Consider the following 15975-nt stretch of genomic DNA (forward strand, 5'->3'; position numbering starts at 1 on the left):
CGGGGGCCACTCTTCATCGCGGTGCGCGGGCCTCTCACTATCGCGGTCTCTCTTGTCGCAGAGTACCGGCTCCAGACGCGCAGGCTCAGTAATTGTGGCTCACGGGCCTAGTTGCTCCGCGGCATGTGGGATCTTCCCAGACCGGGGCTCGAACCCGTGTCCTCTGCATTGGCAGGCAGATTCTCAACCACTGCGCCACCAGGGAACCCCGTATGAGTTCTTTTTATACTTTGGATATTAACCCCTCATCAGACACATGATTTGCAAACATTTTCTCCCATTTGGTATGTTGCTTTTTAATTCTGTTGATGGTTTCCTTAACTGTGCAGGAGCTTTTTAGTTTGATGTAGTCTCGTTTATTTATTTTTGCTTTTGTTACCTTTGCTTTTTGTGTCAATCCAAAAAAAACCATCACCAAGACAGATGTCAAGAAGCTTACCGCCTATGTTTTCTTCTAGGAGTTTTATGGTTTCAGGTCTAATGTTCAAGTTTTTGATCCGTTTTGAGTTAATTTTGTGTATAAGTGTAAGATATAGATCAATGGAACAGGATAGAAATCCCAGAAATAAACCCATGCACTTATGGTCAATTAATCTACGACAAAGGAGGTGAGAATATAAAATGGAGAGGGACTTCCCTGGTGGTCCAGTGGTAAAGAATCCGCCTTCCAATGCAGGGGACTCAGGTTCCACCCCTGGTCGGGGAACTAAGATCCCACATGCCCCAGGGTAACTAAGCCCTCACGCCACAACTACTGAGCTTACGTGCCTCAACGAGAGAGCCTATGTGCCGCAAACTACAGAGCCCACGTGCCCTGGAGCCCGTGTGCCACAACTAGAGAAGAGAAAACCCGTGCACCACAACTAGAGAAGCCTGCACACCACAACAAAGAACCCATGCCACAACAAAGATCCCATGTGCTGCAACTAAGACCCGATGCAGCCAAAAAAATAAATAAAATAAATAAATATTTTTTAAAAAAAGAATATAAAATGGAGAAAAGACAATCTCTTCAATAAGTGGTGCTGGGAAAACTAGACAGCTACATACAAAAGAATGAAATTAGAACATTCTCTATCACCATTTACAAAAATAAACTCAAAATGGATTAAAGACCTAAATGTAAGACTGGAAACCATAAAACTCCTAGAAGAAAACATAGGCGAACACTCTTTGACATAAGTCGTAGCAATATATTTTTTTGGATCTGTCTCCTAAAGCAAAGGAAATAAAAGCAAAAATAAACAAATGGGACCTAGTGAAACTTAAAAGCTTTTGCACAGCAAAGGAAACCATCGACAAAATGAAAAGACAACCTACTGAATAGGAGAAAAGATTTGCAAATGATACGACTGATAAGGGGTTAGTATCCAAAATATTAAAATAGCTCATACAACTTAACATCAAAAAACCAAGCAACCTGATTTAAAAATGGGCAGACGACCTGAATAGACGTTTTTCCAAAGAAGACATACATATGGCCAACAGGCACATGAAAAGATGTTCAACATTGTTAATCATCAGAGAAATGCAAATTAAAACCACAATGAGATATTATCACCTCATATGGTCAGAATGGCTACCATCAAAAAGAACACAAATAAAAAATGTTGGGCTTCCCTGGTGGCGCAGTAGTTAAGAATCCACCTGCCAATGCAGGGGACACGGGTTTGAGCCCTGGTCCGGGAAGATCCCACATGCCGTGGAGCAACTAAGCCCGTGTGCCACAACTACTGAGCCTGAGCTCTAGAGCCCGCAAGCCACAACTACTGAGCCCACGTGCCACAACTACTGAAGCCTGCACACCTAGCGCCTGTGCTCCGCAACACGAGAAGCCACCGCAATGAGAAGCCCGCGCGCCACAATTAAGAGTAGCCCCTGCTCATCGCAACTAGAAAAAGCCCACGCACAGCAACAAAGACCCAACGCAACCAAAACTAAATAAATTTTAAAAAAATGTTGTTGAGGATGTGGAAAACAGTATGGAGCTTTCTCAAAAAAATAAAAAGAGAACTACCATATCACCCAGCAAGTCCACTCCTGGGTATATATCCAAAAAATGAAAACACTAATTTGAAAAGACATATGCATCCCAATGTTCATAGCAGCATTATTTACAATTGCCAAGATATAGAAGCAACCTAAGTGTCATCAGCAATGAATGGATAAAGAAGATGTGGTATATGTATATATATATATATATATATATATATATACACAATGGAATACTACTTAGCCATAGAAAGAATGAAATTTTGCCATTTGCAGCAACATGGATCAACTTAGAGGGTATTATGCTTAGTGAAATAAGTCAGACAGAGAAAGACAAATACTGTACGATATCACTTATATGTAGAATCTAAAATATAAAACAAACTAGTGAGTATAACCAAAAAGAAACAGACTCACAGATACAGAGAACAAACTAGTGGTTACCAGTGGGGAGAAGGAAGTGGGGAGGGGAAAAATAAGGGTAGGGGATTAAGAGGTACAAACTACTATGTATAAAATAAATAGGCTACAGGGATATATTGTACAACGCAAGGAATATAGCCAATATTTTATAACAACTATCAATGAAGTATAACCTTTAAAAATTGTGAATCACATACTTACCTGGCAGGGGAGATAGCATGATCACGAAGGTGGTTTTCCCAGGGCAAGGCTTATCCATTGCACTCCGGATGTGCTGACCCCTGCGATTTCCCCAAATATGGGAAACTCGACTGCATAATTTGTGGTAGTGGGGGACTGCATTCGTGCTTTCCCCTGGTCTTTGTAGGTTTTGAAAAACAGACGTCTGGGACTTCCCTGGTGGTCCAGTGGTTAAGACTCTGCGCTTCCACTGCAGGGGTCATGGGTTCGATCTTTGGTCCGGTAACTAAGATGCCACATACTGTGTGGCATGGCCAAAAACAAAAAACAAAAAACCCCCGTGAATCACTATACTGTATACCTGAAACTTAAATAAAATCAACTGTACTTACATACATACAAAAATTTTTTAAATAATTATTGATGGGTTTGTATTTAGTACTGTTTTGTTCGTTGTTTCCTGCTGTTTTGTAGTTCCTCTGTTTCTTTTTTCTTCTCTCACTCACTAGCTTTGTGATTTGATGATTTTCTGTAGTAGTATGTTTAGATTCTTATCCCTTTATCTTTTGTGTATCTACTATAGGTTTTTGCTTTGTGGTTACTGTGAAGCTTACCTGTAACAAGTTATAATGGTCTATTCTACATTGATAACAACTTAAGTTTGAACACATTCTAAAGCTCTAGATTTTTACTCTCCCCCACCCACATTTTGTTTTTGATGTCACAGTTTGCATCTTTTTGTCCTGTGTATCCCTTAACAAATTATTGTAGTTATAGTTATTTTTTACCACTTTAACCTTCATACTAGCTTTACAAGTGATTAACCACCACCTTTATAACAGATTATCCTGAATTTTACTATATATTTACTTTTACCAGTGAGATTTATACTTTCATGTTTTCCTATTACAGATCTTCCTAGATTTATGATGGATTTATGTCCCAATAAACTCATCAATAAGAAAATATTTTAAGTAAAAACTGCATGTAATACAAGTAACCTACTGAATATCATAGCTCAGCCTAGCCTACCTTAAATGAGCCAGAACACTTACATTAGCCTACAGATGGGCAAAATCACCTAACACAAAGCCTACTTTTATATTAAAATGTTGAATATCTCATATAATTTATTGACCACTGTACTGAAAGTGAAAACCAGAATGGTCATATGGATACTCACCATTAAGGTACACAGCTGAAAGTGCAGTAGGCCTGAAGAATGTTTGAAGCATTGAACTAAAATGAATTGCTGGATGATATGGAGGCTACAGGGACAGGGTCATCAATTTCTCTCCTGATGAGGCTTGAGAATAGCTGATAGAAGGCATCAGGGCATCTATACTTGCTGATGCTCTAGCAGGCATAGTATTATTCAGGAAGCTTTCAAGTTTTGACTGTACAGTTTGTTTCTTCTTTTCATTACATATTTCTCTACAGCAAATAAGAGTATCCTGTATCTGCCTGTTAGCTCTTGAGAACCTCTTGTAATTGATGTCCATTTCTTCTAATATCCACATGCCCCTGCTCATGGTAGTAAATGTCTCTGCCAGTTTCTTTGCTATGAACTTTCTTGGTGCCTTGGGTATAACTTCTTCTTCTTCTGCCTCAACTTCTTTACTTTTTTTTTTAAGTCTTTATTGAATTTGTTACAATATTGCTTCTGTTTTATGTTTTGGTGTTTTTGGCTGCGAGGCATGTGGGATCTTAACTCCTCGACCAGGGATCAAACCCACACCCCCTGCTTTGGAAGGCGAAGTCTTAACCACTGGACCACCAGGGAAGTCCCCCAACTTTTTAACTTTTTTTTCCTCCAGTTTGATCAGCTCCTCATTGGAAAGCTCTTCAGCCTTGATGCCAACAAGCTCATGAATATCCTCTTCATCAACGTCCAACTCTAGCTGTTTCTCAAGCACTAGTATCTTGTTACTTACTATTTCATCAGCAGCAGAATCTTTTGAATGTGTTCACATATGTCTTCACGCATTGCTGTGTGACTTCTTTCCATGCTACAGCAATGCTCTGGATAGCATTTACAATGTGAAAACTTTTCCAGATCTCTCAGAGCATTTGGCCAGATTCAGCCAGTTCAAAAGCATATGCAAACATTTGGCATAAATAGGATGCTCTGAATGTAGCTATTGCACCTTGGTCCACTGACTGTATGAGTACCGTTGTGATCAGTAGCAAATACACAACCTTTACATCATGTCGCTGACATGATGTGGATGCCTTGGAGCATTGTCTAAGATCAGAAGAATCTTGAATTGAATGTTTTGCCTACAACATTCTCTTGCGTGCACAATAAAACTGTTCAAAAACCTGTTTTCAAACAATGCTAATGACATCCAGGCTTTCCTGTTATGGCAACAATAAATGGGAAGTATATGCTTTCTCATATTCCTGAATGCTCTAGGGTTCTCCAAGTGGTAGATTAAGAAAAGCTCTAGTTTGAACCTTGCAACATTTCTACCCCAAAGTGGCATTATATAGTCTTTGAATGCCTTGAATCCTGGCATTGTCTCAGACTTCTGATGAATGTATGTATGCTCTGGCATACGTTTTCAGAACAAGCTAATTTCATCGACATTACATACGTGTTCTGGCAAATATTTTGCATCCACAATTATCCTATGCAGTTCTTCCTTAAACGCTGTGGTACCTTTAGTATCAGCAACCTGCTGCCTCACCACTGACCTTCACGTTATGAAAATTACGATGCCTTTTGAAACGTTGGAACCACCCACGCCTCGCTATAAACATTTGCGTATATGTAAGATCATCAGCATGCTCTATTATTTTTTTATTTTTATTTTTTTACAAGTTTTAAAAAATATTTATTTGTTTATTTTTATTTGGTTTTGCTGGGTCTTAGTAGTGGCAGGCAGGCTCCTTAGTTGCAGCTCACCGGCTCCTTAGTTGTGGCATGCGAACTCTTAGTTGCAACATGCATGTGGGATCTAGTTCCCTGACCAGGGATCAAACGGGGGGCCCCCACATTGGGAGCACGGAGTCTTAACAACTGCGCCACCAGGGAAGTCCCAGCATGCTCTTTCAGTGTATGGAAAACACTTCTTGCCTTAGCCTAGATCCTCAGTAGGCTAAGTGGTATGCACTTCTGTATCTGGTCTTCCACTCTAGTGTCAATACATTTTTTCATATCACCAATTAGCCCAGGTAATTTCGTCATGAAGACAGCGGATTTACTGATGCTGACAATTTCACTGCATCACTGATTCGCTTATCCTTTAAGATGGTCGAGATCATCGATTGCAAAAGTCCTAACTCACATGTGATGGCCATTACTGGCTTACTACTTTCATGCAGGGCAATTATCTTGAGTTTCATCTCAAGAGTAATTGCCTTCCTCTTCTTCTCATCAGAAGCAGGAAGCAACACAATATACTATAGAGTATCGGTTGTTTACCCTCATGATTGCATGGCTGACTGGGAGTTGTGGCTCACTGCCACTGCCCAGCATCGTATCGCATGTGACTAGCTCAGGAAAAGATCAAAATTCAAAATTTGAAGTATGGTTTCTACTGAATGCGAATTGCTTTTGCACCATCATAAAGTCAAAAAATCCTAAGTCAAACCATCTTAAGACAGAGACCATCTGTACTAATTAGCACCCTTTCATTTCAGCTTAAACAAGACCCTTTCACATTTCTTGTACCACCAGTCTAGTGGTGATGAACTCCTTTATCTTTTGCCTGTCTGGAAAACTCTATATCACCTTCAATTCCGAATGTTAAAATGACGATTCTGCTGAGTTCTTTTTTTTTTTTTTTAAACATCTTTATTGAAGTATAATTGCTTTACAGTGGTGTGTTAGTTTCTGCTTTATAACAAAGTGAATCAGTTATACATATACATATGTTCCCATATCTCTTCCCTCTTGCATCTCCCTCCCTCCCACCCTCCCCATCCCATCCCTCTAGGTGGTCACAAAGCACCGAGCTGATCTTCCTGTGCTATGCGGCTGCTTCCCACTAGCTATCTAGTTTACATTTGGTAGTATATATATGTCCATGACACTCTCTCACCCTGTCACATCTCACCCCTCCCCCTCCCCATATCCTCAAGTCCATTCTCTAGTAGGTCTGTGTCTTTTTTCCCGTCTTGCCACTAGGTTCTTCATGGCCTTTTTTTTTTCCCTTAGATTCCATATATATGTGTTAGCATACTGTATTTGTTTTTCTCTTTCTGACTTACTTCACTCTGTATGACAGACTCTAACTCCATCCACCTCATTACAAATACCTCCATTTCATTTCTTTTTATGGCTGAGTAATATTCCATTGTATATATGTGCCACATCTTCTTTATCCATTCATCCGATGATGGACACTTAGGTTGCTTCCATGTCCTGGCTATTGTAAATAGAGCTGCAATGAACATTTTGGTACATGAATCTTTTTGAACTATGGTTTTCTCAGGGTATATGCCCAGTAGTGGGATTGCTGGGTCGTATGGTAGTTCTATTTGTAGTTTTTTAAGGAACCTCCATACTGTTCTCCATAGTGGCTGTGTCAATTTACATTCCCACCAACAGTTCTGCTGAGTTCTTAAGGGTACCAGCTGAGCAATTAGACAAGCCCTAACTCCTCCAAGTGAATAGTGTAAAAGTGGTCCAAGAAAATGCAGAGAATTTTGCAGGGAAGGGTAATAAATTTTGCCTTCTTCTTCATTTCCATTATAAACACTCTGAATGTCATCAATGATCATCTTTTCTAAGTTATAAAGGTTTTCTGGGTATATCCTGGGAATTTCCGTTGTTGTTGTTATTAAAAATAAAAGCATTGCCATTTTTCCCAACTTAAAAGTGGAAGACAATTTATCCTTGAACTATGCAAGGAGTAAATAACAAACTGTGCACAGCATAATTAACAAATTTATTTTCTTAATAACTCTTAAACAATACATATGAAGACCATTTAGGAAGAAATAAATGAAGACTAAATTTGATTTTCCAAGGTCCCATCATGTTGCCTTCCTTGCAAAGCTTTTCAAAGACATATTTTCCAGAATTTGAGAACAACATTGACTATATAATGAAAAACATCTTTGTAGCCTGGTCTACTTTCCATGATTCAGGTGAGCCTTGGACAAGATTTAAACATCCTTTTTTCATTCCTCTGAAAGTAATCCATACTGATTATCTGAGAGGTGTTGAAAAATCTCAGAGTCAAATTGGTCATTCAAAGTTCCGAGTCTCTTCAAGACTATAAAAAGGGCCTTCTTCAAGTCACTCATTGTTTGAGTGGTTATAAGAGTGTAGGACTTAGGGTAAATTGCAGATAAGCTTGAATCATGAAGAAGTCTGGTATTGCCTTCAGTCAATGTAGAAGATTCTTCACTCCAATAGATCTTTGTCATGACACACACTTTCCCACTGTAACCACCAATTTTTACCAGTTTCTTTTTTAAAGTTAAGGCAGTTTGTATAGAATAACCTTTTAATTCCTTATTCAGTTCCCTGAGGAAGGTGTATAAGACTGGTGGACGGTCCTGGGCAATTAGAAGTGCATCACAGATGACTTTCTGGTTCTCTTGCAAGCCCAGATCCAAAGACCAGCTCTTAGAAAAGATCAATGTACCTTGACGAATGGAGCCTATTTCATTATGTATTAACTGTGCAAGTCCTTTGTGTTGTGAGAACAGTTTCTCATAGAGGATTTCTGGAACATATGTCACCTTTTCTGATGGCACTAGATATGAAAATAATTATAATAAAATTTTAAACACTGGAAGCTTCCAATTCCAACCATGACAAAGTAGCTTGTACCAGACCAACCCTCCCACTAAAAACAACTATAAAAGTTGTATAAAACATATAAAACAGAAATTTAAAGAACTGGAGAGCAACCAGTACAAGCAGGACTTAAAGGGTTACAATCTTTGATGGAGAGGAAGCACAGGAAGTAGTGCCACAATCATCCCAGCTTTTTGTCTAAGGATATTTTCCATATCATGTCATGGATGAAGAGAGCCCAAGCAGAAATCATCAGTTTTACTAGGCTGAAGAAAAAGAGGTTGGAATTCAGGGCTACCAGAGGATCTGGAATTTGAGTGGGAAAATCTCAGAGAGGATGAAACTGCAGAGAAGCAGCCAAAATCTACATACAGATTTTTTTCAATTCACTGGCAAATACAGGGTGAGATGCTGGAAACCCAGAAGAAAATATCAACTGGGAGGCTAAAGAGCTGAACCTGAATTTCATCAACCTCATGGTGGTGGGGGGGACTTAGACTGGAATTCAAGTCCCTGCAAAGTGGAGGGCCTGTGGTAAACACCCCAGACTTTAAGTTGAGACTCAAGAAGAGCCATGACCTAACAGTAAAGGCAAAATTTAAAGATATTATCCCTAGAAAAGCATAAAACCAATCTTCAAAAAAAATCAAGGTTATCACTGGTACTCTATCTACCTGACAAAACAAAGTATAATCCTCTTTGGAGGAATATAACACCTTCCAAAGCCTCTATAATTTGCCATCCATGGTACAATAAAAAATTCAGAGATATGATAAAAATCAGGACAAACTACCAAAAAAAACAAGAGAAAAAATGGATACGAGAAAAAGACTGACAAGTGATTCAGGTATTGGAATTTATCAAAAAGGGATTTAAAGACCAAGAGGAAAGAACAGGAGGCTCCAGACTCTCCCTCCACCTGTGGATGCAACAAACAAACAGCTACATGTGGATCAATTCCCTCTGAGAGAAATCTAGAAACTAGTTGAGAAACTCCTGCACATTGGGTGACTGAGAAAATAACCACATTAAAATGGGTAGGAAAAGTTGAGACACAGCCTTGCCAGAAACTTCACCCCTAGCACAGCACCATACAGTCAGGAGGGAACCCTCAAATCCTAGCTTCTCCCTAAGGAGCAAAAGGTTTGGACCACACATCTAGTACCCCATCTTTTATGGCTGCTACCCAAGAGACTGGCTTCTAACTTGCCTATCTCTGAGAGCTGAAGAAGCCCAGCATTCACTAGTCTCCTGGACCCAGAGTACTTCCAGTGGTTCTTCCTTTTGGCTCAGTAGAGAGCAAGCAGACAAAAGAGTCAGTTCCCAGCTTCTCTCTGGAAGAGATTAGATTGCACATCTAGTGCCCTAACTTTCGTACCTGCTGTCTGAGAGTCTGGCATCTTACTTGTCTGTCTCTGGGAACTGATGGGGAAAGCAATCACTAGTCCCTTGGGAGTGTGAATGGGCATGTGGATACCTCCTGTTGCTCTTCCCCTGACCCACTCCAGTTATAAAACCAAGCCTCCGATTCTCCCTAGAAGGAGTTGGAATGCACATCTAGCTCCCAAAACTTTCCAGTTGCTACCAGAGGGACTGACTTCTAACCCATCCTTCTCTGAGAGCTGACAGGGCCTGGCATTCACTAGGTTCCAGAGGGCAACAGAGAACAAAGCAACAGTGTGAAAGAGCACACAGTCTGAACTAGTATGCAGGTATTTGTCAAGAGCAAGTGGGTGATAAACTCCATCTCTCAACTTCTCCCTAAGGAGAGGAGGAATTGGGACACACATCTAGTGCTTCAACTTTTCTGGCTGCAACCTGAGGCACTGGCTTCTATCTTGCCTGAACCAGGGCACTGATGGGACTTGGCTTACTCTGGGGAACACTAAGAACAAAGACAGCATCTAAAATGAGCACAAAGCTTTGAGAGGTACCCAGAATCTCTGGCTGAACTGATTAGTGAGTTCATCTCCTACATGAGGTCAGTCTGTGAAAACTGGAAGAAGTGGCTGTTTTATATAATGTGCAGAAACCAACACAGAGTCAAGAAAAAAGAAGAAACAGGGGAATATGTTCAAAATTAAAGAACAAGATTAATCTCTAGAAACCTTTTCCTAATGAAATGGAGCTACATGATTTACCCAAAAGAGAATTCAAAATAATGGCCTTAATGATGTTTTCTTAGGTCACGAAAGCAATGTATGAACAAAGGGAGGTTTTCAACAGAGACAGAAAATACTAAAAAGTACCAAAAAGAAATCATAGAACTGAAGCATACAACAAGTTAACTGAAAAATTCAATAGAGGGGTTCAACAACAGAATAGATCAAGCAGAAGAAAAGACCAATAAACTGGAAGACAGGTCACTGGAAATCATCCAGTAAAAAGAGAAAAAAGAAAAAAGAATGAAAAAGAGTGAAAACTGATGGGACACCATCAAGTAAACCAATGTATGCATTATGGAAGTTCCAGAAGGAAAAAAGAAAAAGGTGCAGAAAGCTTATGATGCCAAGAAGTAATGGCCGAAAACTTTTCAAACCTCAAAATAAACATCCAGATCTAGGAAGTCCAAAAGATACCAAATAAGCTGAATCAGAAGAGACTTACATTAAGACACATTATAATCAAATTGTCAAAAGTTAAAGATAAAAAGGATAATTTTGAAAGGAGTAAGAGAAAAGCAACTTGTGACATAAAAGGGAACCCCTGATAACACTATCAGTGGCTTTTTCTTAGGAAACACTGAATGCCAGAAGAGAGTGGGATGATATATTCAAAGTTCTGACAGAAGAAAACTTCCAACCAAGAATACATACACAGCAAACCTGTCCTTCAAAAGTGAAGGGGAGATAAAGACTTTCTAGAACAAACAAAAGCTAAGAGAATTCATCACTATTAGACCTACTTTATAAGAAATGCTAAAGGGAGTTCTTCAAGTTGAAAATAAAAGATGTTAAATAGCAACATGAAAGCATAAAAGTCATTGGTAAAGGTAAATATATAGACAAAAACAGAAAACCATATTATTATAACAGTAGTGGATAAATCACTTTTAATGTAGTATAAAAGTTAAATGAGATTCATTCATTCATTCACCGAATACTTACCAAGCACGGTGTGCCAGGCATCGTATACAGTGACAAGCTAACTAGAGGCAGTTCCTGCCTCTGGGGCTTCTGGGATGGAGTCCCTTCCACACACAGCCAGGATTGTTCCTCATCTCTCTGCCTCTCTCTCCTAGACCCTGAGATGTCTGGGCTCAGGAATCTTGGATCCGTCATATGTCCCTTTGGAGCCGTGTGGCTGACAGGGTCTTGGTGCTCTGGCCAGGTGTCAGGCCTGAGCCTCTGAGGTGGGAGAGCCGAGTTCAGGACATTGGCCCACCAGAGACTTCCCACCCCCACGTAGTATCAGTGAGACCTCTCCTAGAGATCTCCGTCTCAAAGCTAAGACCCAGCTCCACTCAACGACCAGCAAGCTCCAGTGCTGGACACCCCATGCCAAACAACTAGCAAGACAGGAACACAACCCCACCCATTAGCAGAGAGGCTGCCTAAAATCATAATAAGCTCTCGGACAACCCAAAACACACCACCAGACGTGGTCCTGCCCACCAGAAAGACAAGATCCAGACCCATCCTCCAGAATACAGGCCCCAGTCCCCTCCACCAGGAAGCCAACACAACCCACTGAACCAACCTTACCCACTGGGGGCAGACACCAAAAACAACGGGAACTATGAACCTGCAGCCTGCAAAAAGGAGACCTCAAACACAGTAAGATAAGTAAAATGAGAAGACAAAGAAATACACAGCAGATGAAGGAGCAAAGTAAAAACCCACCAGACCAAACAAATGAAGAGGAAATAGGCAGTCTACCTGAAAAAGAATTCAGAGGAATGATAGTAAAGATGATCCAAAATGTTGGAAATAGAATGGAGAAAATACAAGAAACATTTAACAAGGACCTAAAAGAACTAAAGAGCAAACAAACAATGATGAACTACACAATAAATGAAATTAAAAATTCTCTAGAAGGAATCAATAGCAGAATAACTGAGGCAGAAGAACGGATAAGTGACCTGGAAGATAAAATAGTGGAAATAACTACTGCAGAGCAGAATAAAGAAGAAAGAATGAAAAGAAATGAAGACAGCCTAAGAGACCTCTGGGACAACATTAAACGCACAAACATTTGAATTATAGGGGTCCCAGAAGAAGAAGAGAAAAAGAAAGGGACTGAGAAAATATTTGAACAGATTATAGTTGAAAACTTCCTTAATATGGGAAAGGAAATAGTCAATCAAGTCAAGGAAGCCCAGAGAGTCCCATACAGGATAAATCCAAGGAGAAACACGCCAAGACACATATTAATCAAACTATCAAAAATTAAATACAAAGAAAAAGTATTAAAAGCAGCAAGGGAAAAGCAACAAATAACATACAAGGGACTCCCCATAAGGTTAACAGCAGAAACTCTGCGAGCCAGAAGAGAGTGGCAGGACATATTTCAAGTGATGAAAGGGAAAAATCTACAACCAAGATTTAAAAAAAATATTTACTTATTTATTTGTTTATTTTTGGCTGTGTTGGGTCTTCATCGCTGCGTGCGGGCTTTCTCTAATTGTGGCTAGTGGGGGCTACTCTTCATTGTGGTGCTCAGGCTTCTCATTGCAGTGGCTTCTCTTTTTGCGGAGCATGGGCTCTAGGTGTGAGGCTTCAGTAGTTGCAGCACTTGGGCTCAGTAGTTGTGGCTCACGGGCTCTAGAGCGCAGGCTCAGTAGTTGTGGTGCAGGGGCTTAGTTGCTCCGTGGCATGTGGGATCTTCCTGGACCAGGGCTCAAACCCGTGTCCCCTGCATTGGCAGGCGGATTCTTAACCACTGCGCCACCAGGGAAGCCCTACAACCAAGATTACTCTACCCAGCAAGGATCTCATTCAGATTCGACGGAGAAATTAAAACCTTTACAGACAAGCAAAAACTAAGAGAATTCAGCACCACCAAACCAGCTTTACAACAAATGCTAAAGGAAATTCTCTAGGCAGGAAACACAAGAGAAAGAAAAGACCTACAAAAACAAACCCAAAACAGTTAAGAAAATGGTGATAGGAACATACATATCAATAATTACCTTAAATGCAAATGGATTAAATGCTCCAACCAAAAGACATAGACTGACTGAATGGATACAAAAACAGGACCCGTATATATGCTGTCTACAAGAGACCCACTTCAGACCTAGGGACACATACAGACTGAAAGTGAGGGGATGGAAAAAGGTGTTCCATGCAAATGGAAATCAAAAGAAAGCTGGAGTAGCTATTCTCATATCAGACAAAATAGACTTTAAAATAAAGACTATTACAAAAGAAAAAGAAGGACACTACATAATGATCAAGGGATCAATCCAAGAAGAAGATATAAGAATTGTAAATATTTATGCACCCAACATAAGAGCACCTCAATACATAAGGCAACTGCTAACAGCCATAAAAGGGGAAATCGACAGTAACAGAATCATAGCAGGGGACTTTAACACCCCACTTTCACCAACAGACATATCATTCAAAATGAAAATAAATAAGGAAACACAAGCTTTAAATGAGACATTAAACAAGATGGACTTAATTGCTATTTATAGGACATTTCATCCAAAAACAACAGAATACACTTTCTTCTCAAGTGCTCATGGAACATTTTCCAGGATAGATCATATCTTGGGTCACAAATCAAGCCTTGGTAAATTTAAGAAAATTGAAATTGTATCAAGTACCTTTTCCGGACACAACTCTATGAGACTAGATATCAATTACAGGGAAAAAACTGTAAAAATTACAAACACATGGAGGTTAAACAATGCACTACTAAATAACCAAGAGATCACTGAAGAAATCAAAGAGGAAATCAAAAAATACCTAAAAACAAATGACAATGAAAATACGACGACGCAAAACCTATGGGCTGCAGCAAAAGCAGTTCTAAGAGGGAAGTTTAATAGCAATACAATCCTACCTCAAGAAACAAGAAAAATCTCAAATAAACAACCTAACCTTACACCTAAAGCAATTAGAGAAAGAAGAACAAAAAAATCCCAAAGTTAGCAGAAGGAAAGAAATCATAAAAATCAAATCAGAAATAAATGAAAAAGAAATGAAAGAAACGATAGCAAAGATCAACAAAACTAAAAGCTGGTTCTTTGAGACAATAAAAAACATTGATAAACCATTAGCCAGACTCATCAAGAAAAAAAGGGAGAAGACTCAAATCAACAGAATTAGAAATGAAAAAGGAGAAGTAACAACTGACAGTGCAGAAATACAAAGGATCATGAGAGATTACTACAAGCAACTATATGCCCATAAAATGGACAACCTGGAAGAAATGGACCGATTCTTAGAAAAGCACAACCTTCCAAGCCTGAACCAGGAAGAAATAGAAAATATAAACAGACCAATCACAAGCACTGAAATTGAAACAGTGATTAAAAATCTTCCAACAAACAAAAGCCCAGAACCAGATGGCTTCACAGGCGAATTCTATCAAACATTTAGAGAAGAGCTAACACCCATCCTTCTCAAACTCTTCCAAAATATAGCAGAGCGAGGAACACTCCCAAACTCACTCTACGAGGCCGCCATCACCCAGATACCAAAACCAGACAAAGATGTCACAAAAAAAGAAAACTACAGGCCAATATCACTGATGAATATAGATGCAAAAATCCTCAACAACATACTAGCCAATAGAATACAACAGCACATTAAAAGGATCATACAGCATGATCAAGTGGGGTTTATCCCAGGAATGCAAGGATTCTTCAATATACACAAATCAATCAATGTGATACAACATATTAACAAATTGAAGGATAAAAACCATATGATAATCTCAATAGATGCAGAAAAAGCTTGTGACAAAATTCCACACCCATTTATGATAAAAACCCTCCAGAAAGTAGGCATAGAGGGAACTTACCTCAACATAATAAAGGCCATATATGACAAACCCACAGTCAACATCGTTCTCAATGGTGAAAAACTGAAACCATTTCCACTTAGATCAGGAACAAGACAAGGTTGCCCACTAGTTTTGTAAGTTTTAGCCACAGCAAAGAGAGAAGAAAAAGAAATAAAAGGAATCCATATCAGAAAAGAAGAAGTAAAACTGTCACTGTTTGCAGATGACATGATACTATACATAGAGAATCCTAAAGATGCTACCAGAAAACTACTAGAGCTAATCAATGAATTTGGTAAAGTAGCAGGTTACAAAATTAATGCACAGAAATCTCTTGCATTCCTATACACTAATGATGAAAAATCTGAAAGGGAAATTAAGAAAACACTCCCATTTACCACTGCAACAAAAAGAATAAAATACCTAGGAATAAACCCACCTAAGGAGACAAAAGACCTATATGCAGAAAACTATAATACACTGATGAAAGAAATTAAAGATGATACAAACAGATGGAGAGATATACCATGTTCTTGGATTGGAAGAATCAACCTTGCAGAAATGACTATACTACCCAAAGCAATCTACAGATTCAATGCAATCCCTATCAAACTACCACTGGCATTTTTCACAAAACTAGGACAAAAAATTTCACAGTTTGTATGGAA

At 39.3% G+C, this 15975-nt stretch overlaps 1 protein-coding gene and 1 non-coding gene across 2 annotated transcripts in view; one reads left to right on the forward strand and one right to left on the reverse strand.

Moving 5' to 3' along the window:
* Positions 1-2608: 2608 nt before the first annotated feature.
* On the forward strand, positions 2609-2772 carry LOC114238870 (U1 spliceosomal RNA). The gene has a single exon (XR_003624129.2). It is a non-coding gene; the product is annotated as a U1 spliceosomal RNA (small nuclear RNA).
* A 59-nt stretch (positions 2773-2831) lies between these two features.
* The window catches only part of SLFN12 (schlafen family member 12), a gene marked incomplete at its 3' end in the record, with an annotated part of 44216 nt that continues 31072 nt past the window's right edge, over positions 2832-15975 (reverse strand). Inside the window, exon 4 of the mRNA XM_057536636.1 lies at positions 2832-2896. Within this exon, the coding sequence (XP_057392619.1) occupies positions 2832-2896 (65 nt within the window). The remainder of the gene's footprint in view (positions 2897-15975) is intronic.

The sequence above is a fragment of the Balaenoptera acutorostrata genome, chromosome 20 (assembly GCF_949987535.1).
Source record: "Balaenoptera acutorostrata chromosome 20, mBalAcu1.1, whole genome shotgun sequence".
Lineage (NCBI taxonomy): Eukaryota > Metazoa > Chordata > Mammalia > Artiodactyla > Balaenopteridae > Balaenoptera > Balaenoptera acutorostrata.